Raw genomic sequence first — 15,386 nt, 5'->3', positions numbered from 1 at the left:
CCTCTACTGTGCGTTTTTCCAGAAATTTCCTGCCTCGCACAGCAAAACTCTGGAATGAGCTATCGCCTGCGGTATTCCCGGACCGCTATGACCTTCAAGTTTTCAAGAAAAGAGCGTACTCCTACCTTAAAGGCCGGCAACGCACTTGTGACTCTTCTGGTGTTGCAGGCATTACCATCAGGCGATCCACCTGCTCGTTTGCCCCCTATACCATAAAAAAAATTTAGTTGAGTGTCACGCGTCATTATAGCTTAGACAAGCTCTAAGGGCTTTCAGTTTGTTAAGTATATGTTTTGTTCTCAGGCAACACCAAAGAGAACAAGCAAGAGATGAGTCCGTCTGAGAACGACGACGCGCCGCCCGGCGAAGGATCTCCGGCCCTGGCGCCGCCCAACGGTACCCCACTGTCATATTTTAAAGGCTTGTTCACAGAAGCCTCACGAAAACCACCTTACGAAAATTTAATATTTTTTGTGTTTTAAATATCATGTATTTTTTCTAATTGATTAATTATTCATTAGGTAGAATACAGCTAGAGTGCACTCTGTTTTTTAACTCGGTACCTACTCTTTGGCTAATGTCAATCATCCGTGCTCATAGGTCTCTGGTGGGTACAGTCGATGATTCAGTTGTGTCGTTCCAGGCAACATGTTCCCGCCGCACTCGTCCGCGCCGCCGGGCTACGCGGGCGCGGGCGCGCCGCCCGCCTTCACCGCGCAGCCCCCCGGCTTCCCGCCCGCCCAGCCGCCCTTCACCGCCGCCGCGCCACCAGGTACCCTCAACGACTAATTCTTGGTACCATTTCACAATAAACATTAGAGTTGCGCCCGCTCGGTCTTTAAAGGGAGCGCTCCGATCTCGGTCAATCGGTCAAATTAACTAGTTCGGTCCTTTAGTTCCTTTAGCGGCTCCGACCGAAACAGGGAAAAGGAAAGGGAAGGGAGCGAGTTTAGACTCGAGTCGGTCATGAACTGAACTGGGAGCTACAGATCGGAAAAAAATAAGGAGTATAATAAAAATATAACGTTGTAATTAGATAAAAACAATCAAATATTCATTTGTTGTCGTAGTTTCGTTAACCGGGTTTCTAAGTATGGTTCTTTGGTATTCATCGAACAAGCAGACAATGTACAATGTAAAATACATGCGTCTCTCTCGCACTTGAGCAGGATACGCTTTGAAATAATACTATTTGTCTCGTTCACATCGACCGAGCACCACGCAATGCCGTCCGCTCCGCTCTTTTCTATAAACGAATATATCGTTCACTTGCTCACTCCCAGCTCCCGCACCGTTTAGCTCCGGAGCCAAAGGAGCGCGGACCGAGACCGAGACCGATTAAGATCGTTTACGAGGAACTAGTTCTTTTTCGGTCTGCGATGGGAATTCATTCTTTTTAGTTCTTAGTTCAGGACCGACTCAAGCCTAATAAACATTGTGACATCGCATTTTTTCCTTACAGAAATTGCCACCTAACTTCCTGCGAGTCAGTCCTGGTGGCTACCAAAGTGTTAGGGCATTGATAATCTAGATACTACAAGCATCCTTAGATGTACCTAGTAATGGTAGACGACCAGATGGCCTAGTGGTTAGAGAACCTGACTACGAAGCTTGAGGTCCCGGGTTCGATTCCCGTGTCGGGGCAGATATTTGTATGAAAAATACGAATGTTTGTTTTAGGGTCTTGGGTGTTTAATATGTATTTAAGTATGTATCTATCTATATAATTATATTTATCCGTTGCTTAGTACCCATAACACAAGCTTTGCTAAGCTTACTTTGGGACTAGGTCAATTGGTGTGAATTGTCCCGTGATATTTATTTATTTATTATTTATTAATGGTCCCTAATTAACGAGGAAAATCGTAATGACTTTTCCTTTGAAAAGATTCCTTGGTGGCTTGGTGTAAAGTGTGTATTTAAGTCTAAAGATCAGATTAAGTTTAGTTTTTGGGAGTCTTTTTGTCATCCCGTGAAATCCAACGAAAATAAAAACTGAAACATGGCTATGAAACTACCGTGAGACTCACTCATCTATATTAATAATTTCGTCAAGGGGTACGGTAGACTCGAACGAAATGCACATCAAATTGAAGAGCGTAAAAAATTAGTCAATCCGATTCGACAACTTGTAGACGGAAAATTCGGATTATCGAGTATTTTCAATATAAACTTGAATAAATTACTAAGTATATAATGGCGTTGCGAAGTAAACATATCAAAGTCATCACATCAAAGTGGCGTTAGTGTCACAGGTTTGCATTTCGTTCTCCATTGTGACCTCTTAAGGGCCCCACACACGGTACGATTCGTCGATTTTCATCAGATCGATCGTACAGACGACTTTAGGTTTAATTTCTTTGATTATGCGACAGAGACATCATAGTTATTTGGGTAAATAAGATTTAGGAGAACTATCTACTGGTGAAATACCGATACGTAGGTTAGCTGTGAAAGTACGTTTGTGATAGTATTAAGGCTGGGAATATACTTCAGATTTCTCGATAAGTACGACAGTCTTTACAGTGGCAAAATTTTTTTTTTTCAAACATATTATGACTACATTTTACTTGAGCGAAGCCGGGTTTTCATCTAGTATGAAATATATTGACCCGGAGCTAAACTCGATTTAAGACGTGAGTTATCCGGGAATATATTTAATATGATACATGGATGCATAGAAAAAGAGACCAGCGCTGGGAATTGAACCCAGGTCCTCAGCATTCCGTGCTGCGTGCCATACCCCTACACCACCACTTTACAGGAGTCTAGACAAAATTTTCTCCCATGCACCACACATTAAGTACTTAAGTGGCTGAGTAAAAGTAAATCTTTGAGTGGTTTGTCTGTTCTTTTTTCCCGGATACTTTTTGGAGAGCAGGAATTGAATGACGAATTTCCGACTGTGTCCAGGTTTCAACACGCCGCCGTCTGGTTTCCCGCCGCACACGTCGGGCGGCCCGCCGGCGGGCTTCCCGGGCGCGCCGGGCGGCTTCCCGGGCGCGTGGGGCGGCTGGGGCGGCTGGCCCCCCCCGCTGGTCGCCCAGCCGCCGCCGAACATTGCCGCCGCCGCCGTGCCTCATACCGGTCAGTACTGATTTCAAAGTCAAAATATCTTTATTAAATTTAGGCTATAACAAGCACTTATGAATGTCACAAAAAATCAACCACCACCAGTTCGGAAAAACCTCTGTTGAGAAGAATCCGGAAAGAAACTCCACGAGGTATATTTTTAAAAAGATTTACAATATTATTATTATTAAATGATATGTATACATCACAAGTATTTAACACAACTTTATTTTTAACACAGTAGGTTCGCAATTTGAAGGGATCGCTAATGCGGATCGGAATTATTTCCAAATATCCCTGTCCATGATATAATCATTAACTTTATAATACGCCTTGGATATTAATGTCATCTTGACAGTAAATTTGTTACAGCCAGGGTGTAACATAGTTCGATCAGTATGGTAAAAGTCTGAAACTATAAGACATACGAAGATCTGTAGGAACCAAGTTATCGATTTTAGTAACAAGACAAACTGCATTCATTTTGAAAAAAAAGTTGTGCTCAGTTCAGGAATCGAATCCGGATGTTTAAAAAAATAAAATGTTCTAGATATCGTGTTTCACAGTAACATTTATTGCTAAGTTTTATTTTTGAAATCAGCTGGGCACTGACACCAATTGACCTAGTCCCATACTAAGCAAAGCTTGTATTATGGATACAAATATCTGCCCTGGCCGGGGATCGAACCCGGGACTTCAAGCATCATAGTCAGGTTCTCTAACCACTCGGCCATTTGGTCCTCAAAGTGCGTGTGTCATTCATGAACCAATGGATCGCTTAATGTTACCCTATCCTCGTTTCGCCTGTCTATGAATATTCAGTTGTCAACCATCATTTACAAGTTTTTAGCTAGTTTCAACATGTCCCATTGTCTGTCCCGTTGTGTCTGTCTGTCTGTCAAATCAATTCTTGCAAGTTAAATTTGACCCACTTCCAGTAGTCAGATTGACTTGAAATTTGGAACACTTATGTAAATCAAACTCAAACTCAAACTCACAACATTTATTGACAAGAAAAACACACTACATCACAACAAAAACACAGTAAAAACATAAATAGGAGAAGAGAGGAAAATAAGAGACATTGTGCTGTAGTGTGATGCCAAAAGGACTCAGCTCAGCATGTGCCGTAGCCCTGTAACCAGAGCTGCAGCACTGGTTTTAAATCGTGTGACGATACAATAATCTGGTAGTGTCGTCCTGGTAGTCCAGCCAGGATCGTCTCCGCAGGACGGAACTCTTCAAAGGTTAATGGCATCGACTTGAAATTTGGTATGCAAATGTAGTTTGGGTGACAATGCAAGTACAGTCAACAAAAAGTACAGTCAGCAAAAAAAGCTTGTATTAAAATTGACATTTTTATGGTTAGTTTATGGTTAGGTTATTTTATCATGATGTCTGCCGGCAGGCGCGGCGACTCAAGCCGGCGGCGCCGAGGGAGTCCCCGAAGCGGCCAGCGAGCCGCCCGCCGCGCAGCCGACGCCCAAGAAGGAGGAAACTGTAATTATTGAATCAGATAGTACCTACTCTGCCACAGTATAACAAGTTTTCCCTACAGTAGGCCTTTGAAGTTGAGCGATACCACAGCCTGTATAGGTATTTACGCAAGTAAGGAAGGGTTGTAACAAAATTAAAAATTTTCAAAATAATTCAGGCACAGTCTAATATATAAAGCTAAAACTGACAGACGCCCTAAGTTTTTATTATGATTATATTTTTATCTACATGCATATCATAACTTCCCTATTATATGTTCAGAAACAACTATCAAATGGCCTTTATTAAGAAACCTGGTATCTGCGGGTGCATCTTAATGTTCACATTAAAGTACAGTGCATCTTAATGTTTACATTAGAGTATTGGTAATACTTTTTTTAACAATGCATATCTGTACATATTGTAGAAAACTTATGACATGCATGTAGATAATAATTATTATGTAGATAAAGTTATGTATGCGGCTATACATAATTAGGCATTATGCACCAGCCACATAAATAACTATTATTATGTAGTTTCATAACCACTGATTACTTGAAAAAAGTGTTGCTTGAAAATTAGCATTCATTACAAAGATACACCAGATCAGGCATGCCCGGATTTTATCGTAGACAGTCTTTACCTTTAAACGAGCAATTCTTGTATATATATCAGAATCTCGGATACGGCCCCAACGATTTCGATGAAGTTTGGTATATAGGGGTTTTTCAGTGGTGCCAAATCGATCTAGCTTGGTCTTATCTCTGGGAAAACGCTTGTTAACGGGTACTGTATATTATTCAAATCACAAGCATAATAAGGTCTGACTAATGAAAGATGAACCTCCAAGACCGCGCGCGGCAAATTCAAAGAATTTGCAGATGGTATCACCATTGAATAGGTAATAGTACAAGTGCAGAAGCTTCTCTGCCGTACAACAGTGGCGATTAGGCATAAGAATCGTGCCTACTTTATTCTTCTCTGTCTATCCCTATCGCACGCCTATTGGAACTTTGCGGTCAGTCTTTGTATGGGGCCAACCCCGACGTTTGGTCGGGTTTCGGACACGCATTAGCGTAATTCAGTGTATTCTATCCCCCTTATTCATAAAACTTAACAAGCCTATGTTAACTAACAAATGCTTTGTCCCTTTCTAACAAATACAAATGTCGAAGTGACAGATAAGGACAAACGAATTTTAGCGGCATTTTAACTAAAATAGGTTTGGTTGTCGTTTATGAATAAGGGGGTATATCTGTGGGCACACCCGTGTGGGGGGTTGCTTATCGTCTCGTGTCGTCAGGTGATCCCGGCGGAGCTGGCGGCGCGCGCGGGCGAGTGGAGCGCGCACCGCGCGCCGGACGGCCGCCCCTACTACTACCACGCGCAGCGCCAGGAGAGCGTCTGGGAGAAGCCCAAGCCCATGAAGGAGCTCGAGGGTACAACAACAACAACAGTGGTCGAAGGACCAACTGCTCTATGTAGCTAGTGGTCTAAGGAGCAACTGGTCTATGTAGCTAGTGGTCTAAGGAGCAACTGGTCTATGTAGCTAGTGGTCTAAGGAGCAACTGGTCTATGTAGCTAGTGGTCTAAGGAGCAACTGGTCTATGTAGCAAGTGGTCTAAGGAGCAACTGGTCTATGTAGCTAGTGGTCTAAGGAGCAACTGGTCTATGTAGCTAGTGGTCTAAGGAGCAACTGGTCTATGTAGCAAGTGGTCTAAGGACCAACTGGTCTATGTAGCAAGTGGTCTAAGGACCAACTGCTCTATGTAGCTAGTGGTCTAAGGACCAACTGGTCTATGTAGCAAGTGGTCTAAGGACCAACTGGTCTATGTAGCAAGTGGTCTAAGGAGCAACTGGTCTATGTAGCTAGTGGTCTAAGGAGCAACTGGTCTATGTAGCTAGTGGTCTAAGGAGCAACTGGTCTATGTAGCTAGTGGTCTAAGGAGCAACTGGTCTATGTAGCTAGTGGTCTAAGGAGCAACTGGTCTATGTAGCTAGTGGTCTAAGGAGCAACTGGTCTATGTAGCAAGTGGTCTAAGGAGCAACTGGTCTATGTAGCTAGTGGTCTAAGGAGCAACTGGTCTATGTAGCTAGTGGTCTAAGGAGCAACTGGTCTATGTAGCTAGTGGTCTAAGGAGCAACTGGTCTATGTAGCTAGTGGTCTAAGGAGCAACTGGTCTATGTAGCAAGTGGTCTAAGGAGCAACTGGTCTATGTAGCTAGTGGTCTAAGGAGCAACTGGTCTATGTAGCTAGTGGTCTAAGGAGCAACTGGTCTATGTAGCTAGTGGTCTAAGGAGCAACTGGTCTATGTAGCTAGTGGTCTAAGGAGCAACTGGTCTATGTAGCTAGTGGTCTAAGGAGCAACTGGTCTATGTAGCAAGTGGTCTAAGGAGCAACTGGTCTATGTAGCTAGTGGTCTAAGGAGCAACTGGTCTATGTAGCTAGTGGTCTAAGGAGCAACTGGTCTATGTAGCTAGTGGTCTAAGGAGCAACTGGTCTATGTAGCTAGTGGTCTAAGGAGCAACTGGTCTATGTAGCAAGTGGTCTAAGGAGCAACTGGTCTATGTAGCTAGTGGTCTAAGGAGCAACTGGTCTATGTAGCTAGTGGTCTAAGGAGCAACTGGTCTATGTAGCTAGTGGTCTAAGGAGCAACTGGTCTATGTAGCTAGTGGTCTAAGGAGCAACTGGTCTATGTAGCTAGTGGTCTAAGGAGCAACTGGTCTATGTAGCTAGTGGTCTAAGGAGCAACTGGTCTAAGGAGCACCTGGTCTAAGGAGCAACTGGTGTAAGGAGTTGCTTCTTTGACCACTTGCTATTTAGACCAACTGTTTTTAAACGAAGTGATATCAACCTGTGAGGATTTTTTTAAATTCAATTTATGCATTGTGCAGTCTACAACTTTTTGTATTTTAACTACATTTATTTAATATTATATGTAAAGGTAAACCAGAAATATATGATTATTGTCAAGAGGGCGCTATTGATCTTATTTATATGGCAATAGTTCAGTATAGCCTGAACAATGACATCTTGACTTGTCTACAACGTTTATCTGTTAGCTCTGATGTTAATTTGGAAAGGTTTTTGTAGTGAAATAGTTTCATTCCCCAGGCGTTTTTTTTTTTCAGTAGTTTATTATAAACATTATTTACAATGATCCGTTGTTGACTACTAATCGTTTTGGGCATTTTTTGTTATTGTTCAAAGAAATCGCCACAGTAAATAAAAAAAAATAAAAAAATAAATATCACGGGACAATTCACACCAATTGACCTAGTCCCAAAGTAAGCTTAGCAAAGCTTGTGTTATGGGTACTAAGCAACGGATAAATATAATTATATAGATATAGATACATACTTAAATACATATTAAACACCCAAGACCCGAGAACAAACATTCGTATTTTTCATACAAATATCTGCCCCGTCACGGGAATCGATCCCGGGACCTCAAGCTTCGTAGTCAGGTTCTCTAACCACTAGGCCATCTGGTCGTCTAAAGTGACACTGACAATCATTAAAATTATTGCCAGTGTAAGAAATTAGTTCTAATGAAAGTCCGCAACATGGCGAATAGTCATATATTTCTGGTCAGGCTTTATAAGTGAATGTTGTAATAGTTGTATCTTGTTTGTGCTTGCAGAGTTGCAAATGAAAATAGCCGAAGAGAAAGGCGAGAAAATAGAAAAGAAGGACGGTTTGGATATGGAGAAAATTAAAGGTATGTCGACCCTTGAACATGTAATTTATTGAATCAGGCGTTACTTTGCGGAGGTCCATATCAATGAACTAAAAGAATTTCATTGCTCACCCGCGACCTTACGACCTTAGTGATACAACACACTAACAACTGGTAGCATGGTGTACGGTTGTGTCACTCTGAAGATGAGCTCTGGTTGAGTTCGAAACGCGTCAGTGTAGTGTGGTGGTGGTGATAGATGGGTTTGTGTGATTTGTGTGTGTTCTTACAGTGTGGAGGTGGAGGAACTGCATGAACACGCATATCTTGCATAAGCTTAGCTATCGTAAGGTCGCGGTGAGCAAGGAAATTCCTTTAGTTCCTTGAAAATGTCTTGTACAGATCTGTTAACTCACAGTAAACCCTGCACGTTGTTTTAGTCTCAGTGTGCGTGACTGACGGTACGCTTGCGACTGAGGACACGTTCGAGCTACGCACACGTGGACTTGTTGTACGCTTACGGTTACAACTATATATTATCATGATAATTTTGGTCATTGATGATTATTTATTCGATAATTATCCGGGTATTATCCAACAATATAGTATCACAAACACACTCGACGTGGCGCCAAAAAATTTACGCACTATGTTAGTACGAAGCCGTGGTGGCCTAGTGGATTGACCTATGGCCTCTCAAGCCTCAACCCTCTGGTCAAACCTCGGCGCGCACCTCTGTGTTTTTCCAAATTCATGTGCGAAATGGGGGCTATCGCGTATGAATTCGCCGCTAGAGGCGCTAGTGTAGCGTGAGGTCTCCGAAATGTCAAATCTCATAGTTTTTGGGTGAGCTACGCGGGTTTATTTATAATTAGAATAATTTTGTGAATATTTTGCAATATCTGAAATTAATTATGGCAAATATGCGTTCCGGGGCAATGAATGTCGGTGTTTCGAGACAGTTTTGTCTTACGGAAACCTTTGTCCTCCCTTTTTTCCGGACAAAACGGGGACTTTGCAACACTGCGGCATGCTCGATATTTTTATGGTACGGTTTTAAGGTGTATTAAATATATTTTAATCTAAACTTTGTTTTCACATCCGTAATAACAGACTGAAAGCCATACTTATAAACCTCACGCAACAGTGCGCCATCTAGTGAGACAAAAAACGATAGCCCTCATTGGGTTTTGTTCCGCGTACCTTGATTTTGGAGAAGCTCGATATTTCGGCACAGTTGCATGCGCCATGATCACGAGACGACTCGTGAAATCGTCTCTGAAAATTATCTAAAGTAAAAAGTACGCGGAACATAATCCGAATTTAAATCATTAAAAAATAAAAATTGGATAGTTACAAACATGCCCTCGCTTTCCATCAGGCGTGCTTGTGGCCAAACGCAAGCCTATACTGTTAAAAAAAAAATGGCTCAGGATGACTTCGTCCACAGTCCCATTTCGTCGCCTTCTTAATCGTCCTCATTCTCATACAGTCTACTGTTCTGATTCGCCAACATTCCTATATCGTTACATTCCTATCTTGTTCGTTTTCTTACGTGGGCCACAGTACCAACTCGTCAACATCCTTATTTCGACTACAGCGCTAACGCGTCAAGTCAACATTCCTATTTAGACCACAGTGCCAACTCGGCAACATTATTGCATAGTTCATTGAGACGTCTGGTAAATGTCGACGAGCCTAATCTAAATAATTTATTCAGTAAATAGGCCGCAATGGGCACTTTTACACGTAATTTTTTATACTACCAGCGCTTTCGGATAGACCATCATTGCCAAGAAGAATGCGCCGCAAGAAACTTGGCAGAAAGTATTTTTTTCCCAATAAAATAATTACAAATAAAATACTTTAAAACTACAGTATACAATTAATGAAAAAAATACAAAATAATAATAATAATAATAATACAGGGATGTATCGGGTCCCTTAATTACAAAACTAAACACTAACTATACCTACGTTCAGTGGAAGTGTAGAATGCTTCCATCGTCAAAAAAAAAACTGAAATATACATTTCAGGTCAAGTAACCATTAACCTTTTGGATTCCGAAGCATTGCACTGTGGTCGCAATAGGAATGTAGACAAATTATATTGACAATATCAGATAGTGGTGGTTTAGGAATTGTAGGCTGACGACATGGCATTGTAGACGATTTAAGAAGGTGCCGAAATAGGACTGGACGAAGTCATTCTGAACCATAAAAATGAATCGATTCAACTCACGATTCTAAAGGCCAGTTTAAAAAGTTATACATGCCACGTTCCCCTCAGTGATAGACGTAGAAGCGCACGCGGAAGCGGCGGCGGCGGCGGAGGCGGAGCGTCTCGCGGCGGCCGAGCGGTCGCGGCTCGACGCCGAGCGCGAGCAGGCCGAGAGGGAGCAGGCCGAGCGCGACAAGGCCGAGCTCGAGAGGAAGGAGAAAGAGGAGAAGGAAAAGGAGAAGGCCAAGAGGAAGAACAAGCCGATCTCGATCATGCCCATATCTGGGACGCCTTGGTGAGTTTTACGAGGGCAGATTTGTGTGAATAAAGGAGTGGCCACACCGCTGCTAAAAATATGCAAACGGTGCGGAATCGCAGTGACGTGCCGTAAACATCGCGAGTTTTGTTCGGTAAAGTCCTGACGTTTACGGCACGTCACTGCGATTCCGTATTTTAACAGCGGTGTGGAGAGCATGGAATAAAAACGGTGCGTCACTGCGATTCTGTGCCGATACCGTTTTTTAAGCAGCGCTGTGGCCGATCCTTTACACGAATGTTTGCTCTGGGGTCTTGGACGTTTAATAAATATGTATTCAAGTATGTATCTATCTATATAAGTATGTATCTTAAAGTTTGTCAATTTTATTTCGTTCCTTTTGTACAATAAAGAGTTCACATTCGTACAGACATAAGTAATATTTATCCGTTGTCAAGCAACCATAGTGCAAACTTTTATTTATTTATATATCGACGGTTGAAAGGCTAATTCATCTAAGCGACATTTTTTGAGAAATAGAGTTATGCAATGTTCTGAATCAGTGAAACGTTTTCGCAAAAATGGCGTCGCCCAGCAGCGTGCGTGTGCATGTGGTCCTGCAGCAGCGCGCGCAGCAACATCAGTACGGGCACTGACTCATTGACCGACCACGGGTTTCATGACAAGCATATTAAGGTCGTGGGTTTTATTTGGGGGGTTGCAACCAAGGTAGCCTGCATGTTACGACACTGTTTACGAGCAAGTGTGATGAAAAATATATTATGTTGATTTCTGTGAAGGTAACCCTGGTATCTACATTACAAGCTGTAAAGTATGTGTTGAACGAACGTTGTCTTTCCGCGCAGGTGCCTGGTGTGGTCCGGCGACGGCCGCATGTTCTACTACAACCGACGACGCACAAGTCAGTGTGGGACAGCTCGCCGCCCGACGCAGCTTACGTCGCGTACACCGACCTGCCCGCCCGCCGCCGTCACGCAGGTACCGCCACCCCCCGTGCTAGCGGGACGGCCGAGCGGCTACACCCGACTGTAGCGCTACGCAGACCAGTGGCGTCACCACTGATGGCGGACCGCGCGCACCGCCTGCCCGCCCGCCGCCGTCACGCAGGTACCGCCACCCCCGTGCTAGCGGGACGGCCGAGCGGCTACACCCGACTGTAGGCTAGACCAGGGGTCACCAGATGGCGGACCGCGCCACCGCCTGCCCGCCCGCCGCCGTCACGCAGGTACCGCCACCCCCCGTGCTAGCGGGACGGCCGAGCGGCTACACCCGACTGTAGGCTAGGACCAGGGGTCACCAGATGGCGGACCGCGCCACCGCCTGCCCGCCCGCCGCCGTCACGCAGGTACCGCCACCCCCGTGCTAGCGGGACGGCCGAGCGGCTACACCCGACTGTAGGCTAGGACCAGGGGTCACCAGATGGCGGACCGCGCCACCGCCTGCCCGCCCGCCGCCGTTGTGCAGGTGGAAGCACTGCATGAACACACATTTCTTAAATAATTTATTGAATCAGGCGTTACTTTGCGGAGGTCCATATCAATGAACTAAAAGAATTTCCTTGCTCACCCGCGACCTTACGATAGCAATCGCAAGGAGCAAGGAAATTCTTTTAGTACACATTTCTTGCATAAACGTAGCTATCATAAGGTCGCGGGTGGGCAAAGTAATTGTTTCAGTTTATTAAGTAGAATAGCGATGACGACTGGGTTAAAAATATATATCATTCTATTTAATCCGACAGTTAGATTATGGAAAAATATGGGACACGTACTTTTTGGTTTATCAAATTATTGAAAATCGACAAAGGTTCATCAAACTTCCGGAGTGGGGGCTTGTGACTTCACTATTAGGTAAAAATCGTACCATATTTCACTCGAAACTTCTAAGCACTGTATCCTAGTCATTTTTTGTTTGTCAAACAAAAGAAAAAACACGTGTACAATATTTTTTTCACACCTCTCCTTCAGAAAAGTAACTTTTCCTCCCTCACGAGAGGGAGCAAAGTGCAACTTTTCTGTTCAAGGCTTTTCTAAGTGTTTTATTGCAAATGCCATTTTTTGAAGTTGATAACTGTAAAGCCATGCCATATTTAGAATTTATTTTTTTCAAGTTTCTTAATGCTTGGTGTGAAAAGTTGTATGAGCGACTCGGGAGCAAAATTATTTTCATCTTGGGCGTTAACACTTGAATCCCTCATTACGCTCAGGATTCTACTTTAGAATCCTTCGCTACATTCTGGATTCAATGTACGCCCTCGCCGTAAATACACTATTTTGCTCCCTTGTGACACAAATAACTATTAATTATCTAACTGACGGACTAAACAGTTTTTTTTTAAGTCGTCTAGCGTATTACGTTGCGCACCAAGCTCTTCAAAAGTCAAAGTATATCTCGTGTAACGTAATGTTGCCTAATGAAACATTTGTCCAGTATTTCCAGCGCAAGGAGGCGGCGGCGCCGGCGGCGGCGGCGGCCCCCGCGCAGCCGGCCAACGGGGACCTGAAGCGCGCCGCCGACACCGACGACTCGGACTCCGACTCCGAGCCCGCCAAGAAGGCCAAGCCCGAAGAAGGTACGTCATCATCCATCATCATCCCAGCCTATATACGTCCCACTGCTGGGGCACAGGCCTCCTCTCAGAATGAGAGGGCTTGGGCCGTAGTTCCCACGCGGGCCCAGTGCGGATTGGGAACTTCACACGCACCATTGAATCGCTTCGCAGGTTTGTGCGGGTTTCCTCACGATGTTTTCCTTCACCGCATAGCTCGTGGTAAATTTCAAATGTGATTCCGCACATGAATTTCGAAAAACTCAGAGGTACGAGCCGGGGTTTGAACCCACGACCCTCTGCTTGAGAGGCGATAGGTCAAACCACTAGGCCACCACGGCTTAAGAAGGTACGTGTCTGACCATAAATATTCGACATGGATGCACAGAAAAACCAGAAAAAGAGACCAGCGCTGGGAATCGAACCCAGGTCCTCAGCAATCCGTGCTGCGTGCTATAACCCCTACACCACCGCTGGACAGGAATCTAGACACGAATTTTTCCTATGCATACATATCTCAGGTTGCTTTTTCTACTACGCTACTTATGCAGCAGCACTAGCGACATCTATGTTCCGCTCTCATCGAGAGACGTCACACTCTTTCGGAACCAACCGCTCACCCAGACAAGAGATGTCGCTACTAAGCAATCAAATTATGATTGGTTTTTTGCTGCTTGCTTTGTTTACTTTTGTTGACAAAGGGGGTGGAGGAGTCAAAAACAATTAAAATTCTGCTTCCGTAATACAGTCATGAAAAGTAGTAGGTATTTTGTTTATCTGTAGACGGTTTTGAACATGTCAATATAACCATATTATGATATTACTGAGTCAAAATATTGAATTTGTCTACAGATTATGAGTATCACAAGATTTTTTGTTTGTGTGTTCTTGAACGATCCCCAAGGGGATAGAAAAAAGCTTTCTGTCTACGCCATACCAGCGAAAAACATAAAGGACGTAAATAAGTGGACATAAAGCTTTCTATGGTCTTTGCCCATTCCAAGTCGATAGAATGTGGGGAGACTCTTGGGGGTCGATCAAGAACACACAGACGCTCACTCGGCAAGTGTGCTATCGTGTTCTCTTTCCGCAGTGAAGAAAGGCCCGCTCTCGTCGCTCATAGACGCGGGCAAGGAAGCCCGCATCGAGGCGGAGGCGCGCGCGCGCGGCAGCGCGCGTTGCTGCCCTTGGAGCAGCGCGTGCGCGTGTTCCGCCAGATGGCCGAGCGGGACGTCTCGGCGTTCAGCACGTGGGAGAAGGAGCTCAAGAAGATCGTCTGCGACTGCCGGTATCTGCTGCTGACGTCGGAAGAACGGAAACAGGTCGGTGCATCAGCCGGAAGACTGCCCTTTAGATTGAAACAGGTGTCACCCGGTCATCGGTCCAGTTAGTGGACGCATGACAACGCGCTGCGTCGGAGGGACGGACAGTCAGTGCATCAGCTGGATAAAAAAAAATATCTTGTGATTCTTGCCGGATTCTTCTCAACAGAGGTTTTTCCGAAACGGTGGTAGATTTTTTTTTGACATCATAAGTGCTTGTTATAGCGCTAAATTGAATAAAGATATTTTGACTTTGACTTTGGAAGACTGCCTCGAGGTTGTCAGGGATAGTCAAGGAAAATCAAGGAAATTTGCTAGAAATCTATCAAGTCAGGGAAAACTCATACTTTTCCAATGTGAATCTTTTTTTTTTTTTTCAGGTTTGAAGTGACCTTAATTATGACAAATACATTTTCGGTCATAATTTGATTACTCTTGGATATATTTTACGTGTTCATGGCCATAATTAATAATATTGATATTGACACCATAAAAATAGTCAACGAAACAGTGTGCTTGTTTGGTGTGCAGTGATTCCCATCATCGGGTCTTAGTATCTCGGGCAGTAAAAAAATCAATATAACTTTTAATGTACTGATTGGTCAGGGATAGTCAAGAAAAGTCAGGGGTTTTTTTTAGGATTTGTAGTGGACACCCTGACTACCCTTTAAGTGAAAGTGGTCACCTTCAATCCACTGGTCGCGGTCTAGTTAGTGGGAGCATGACAACGCTGCGTCGGTTGGACGGAAACAGGGTAGCGCAGCATCAGCTGGGGGACTGCTGGA

At 44.1% G+C, this 15,386-nt stretch overlaps 2 protein-coding genes across 2 annotated transcripts in view; one reads left to right on the top strand and one right to left on the bottom strand.

Annotated features, from left to right (window-relative positions):
* The window catches only part of LOC141442754 (cytoplasmic dynein 2 intermediate chain 2-like), a 167,481-nt gene that overhangs the window by 21,535 nt on the left and 130,560 nt on the right, over positions 1 to 15,386 (bottom strand). The window lies entirely within an intron of this gene.
* The window catches only part of LOC141443145 (uncharacterized), a 67,175-nt gene that overhangs the window by 10,479 nt on the left and 41,310 nt on the right, over positions 1 to 15,386 (top strand). The window contains exons 5-15 of the mRNA XM_074108355.1: positions 304 to 396; positions 644 to 772; positions 2,914 to 3,087; positions 4,481 to 4,572; positions 5,855 to 5,990; positions 8,198 to 8,275; positions 10,524 to 10,749; positions 11,577 to 11,709; positions 12,016 to 12,076; positions 13,162 to 13,303; positions 14,373 to 14,601. Coding sequence (XP_073964456.1) covers positions 304 to 396; positions 644 to 772; positions 2,914 to 3,087; positions 4,481 to 4,572; positions 5,855 to 5,990; positions 8,198 to 8,275; positions 10,524 to 10,749; positions 11,577 to 11,709; positions 12,016 to 12,076; positions 13,162 to 13,303; positions 14,373 to 14,601 — 1,493 coding nt within the window. The remainder of the gene's footprint in view (positions 1 to 303; positions 397 to 643; positions 773 to 2,913; positions 3,088 to 4,480; positions 4,573 to 5,854; positions 5,991 to 8,197; positions 8,276 to 10,523; positions 10,750 to 11,576; positions 11,710 to 12,015; positions 12,077 to 13,161; positions 13,304 to 14,372; positions 14,602 to 15,386) is intronic.

The sequence above is a fragment of the Choristoneura fumiferana genome, chromosome 26 (assembly GCF_025370935.1).
Source record: "Choristoneura fumiferana chromosome 26, NRCan_CFum_1, whole genome shotgun sequence".
NCBI lineage: Eukaryota > Metazoa > Arthropoda > Insecta > Lepidoptera > Tortricidae > Choristoneura > Choristoneura fumiferana.
This window is presented reverse-complemented; position numbering and strand designations above follow the sequence as displayed.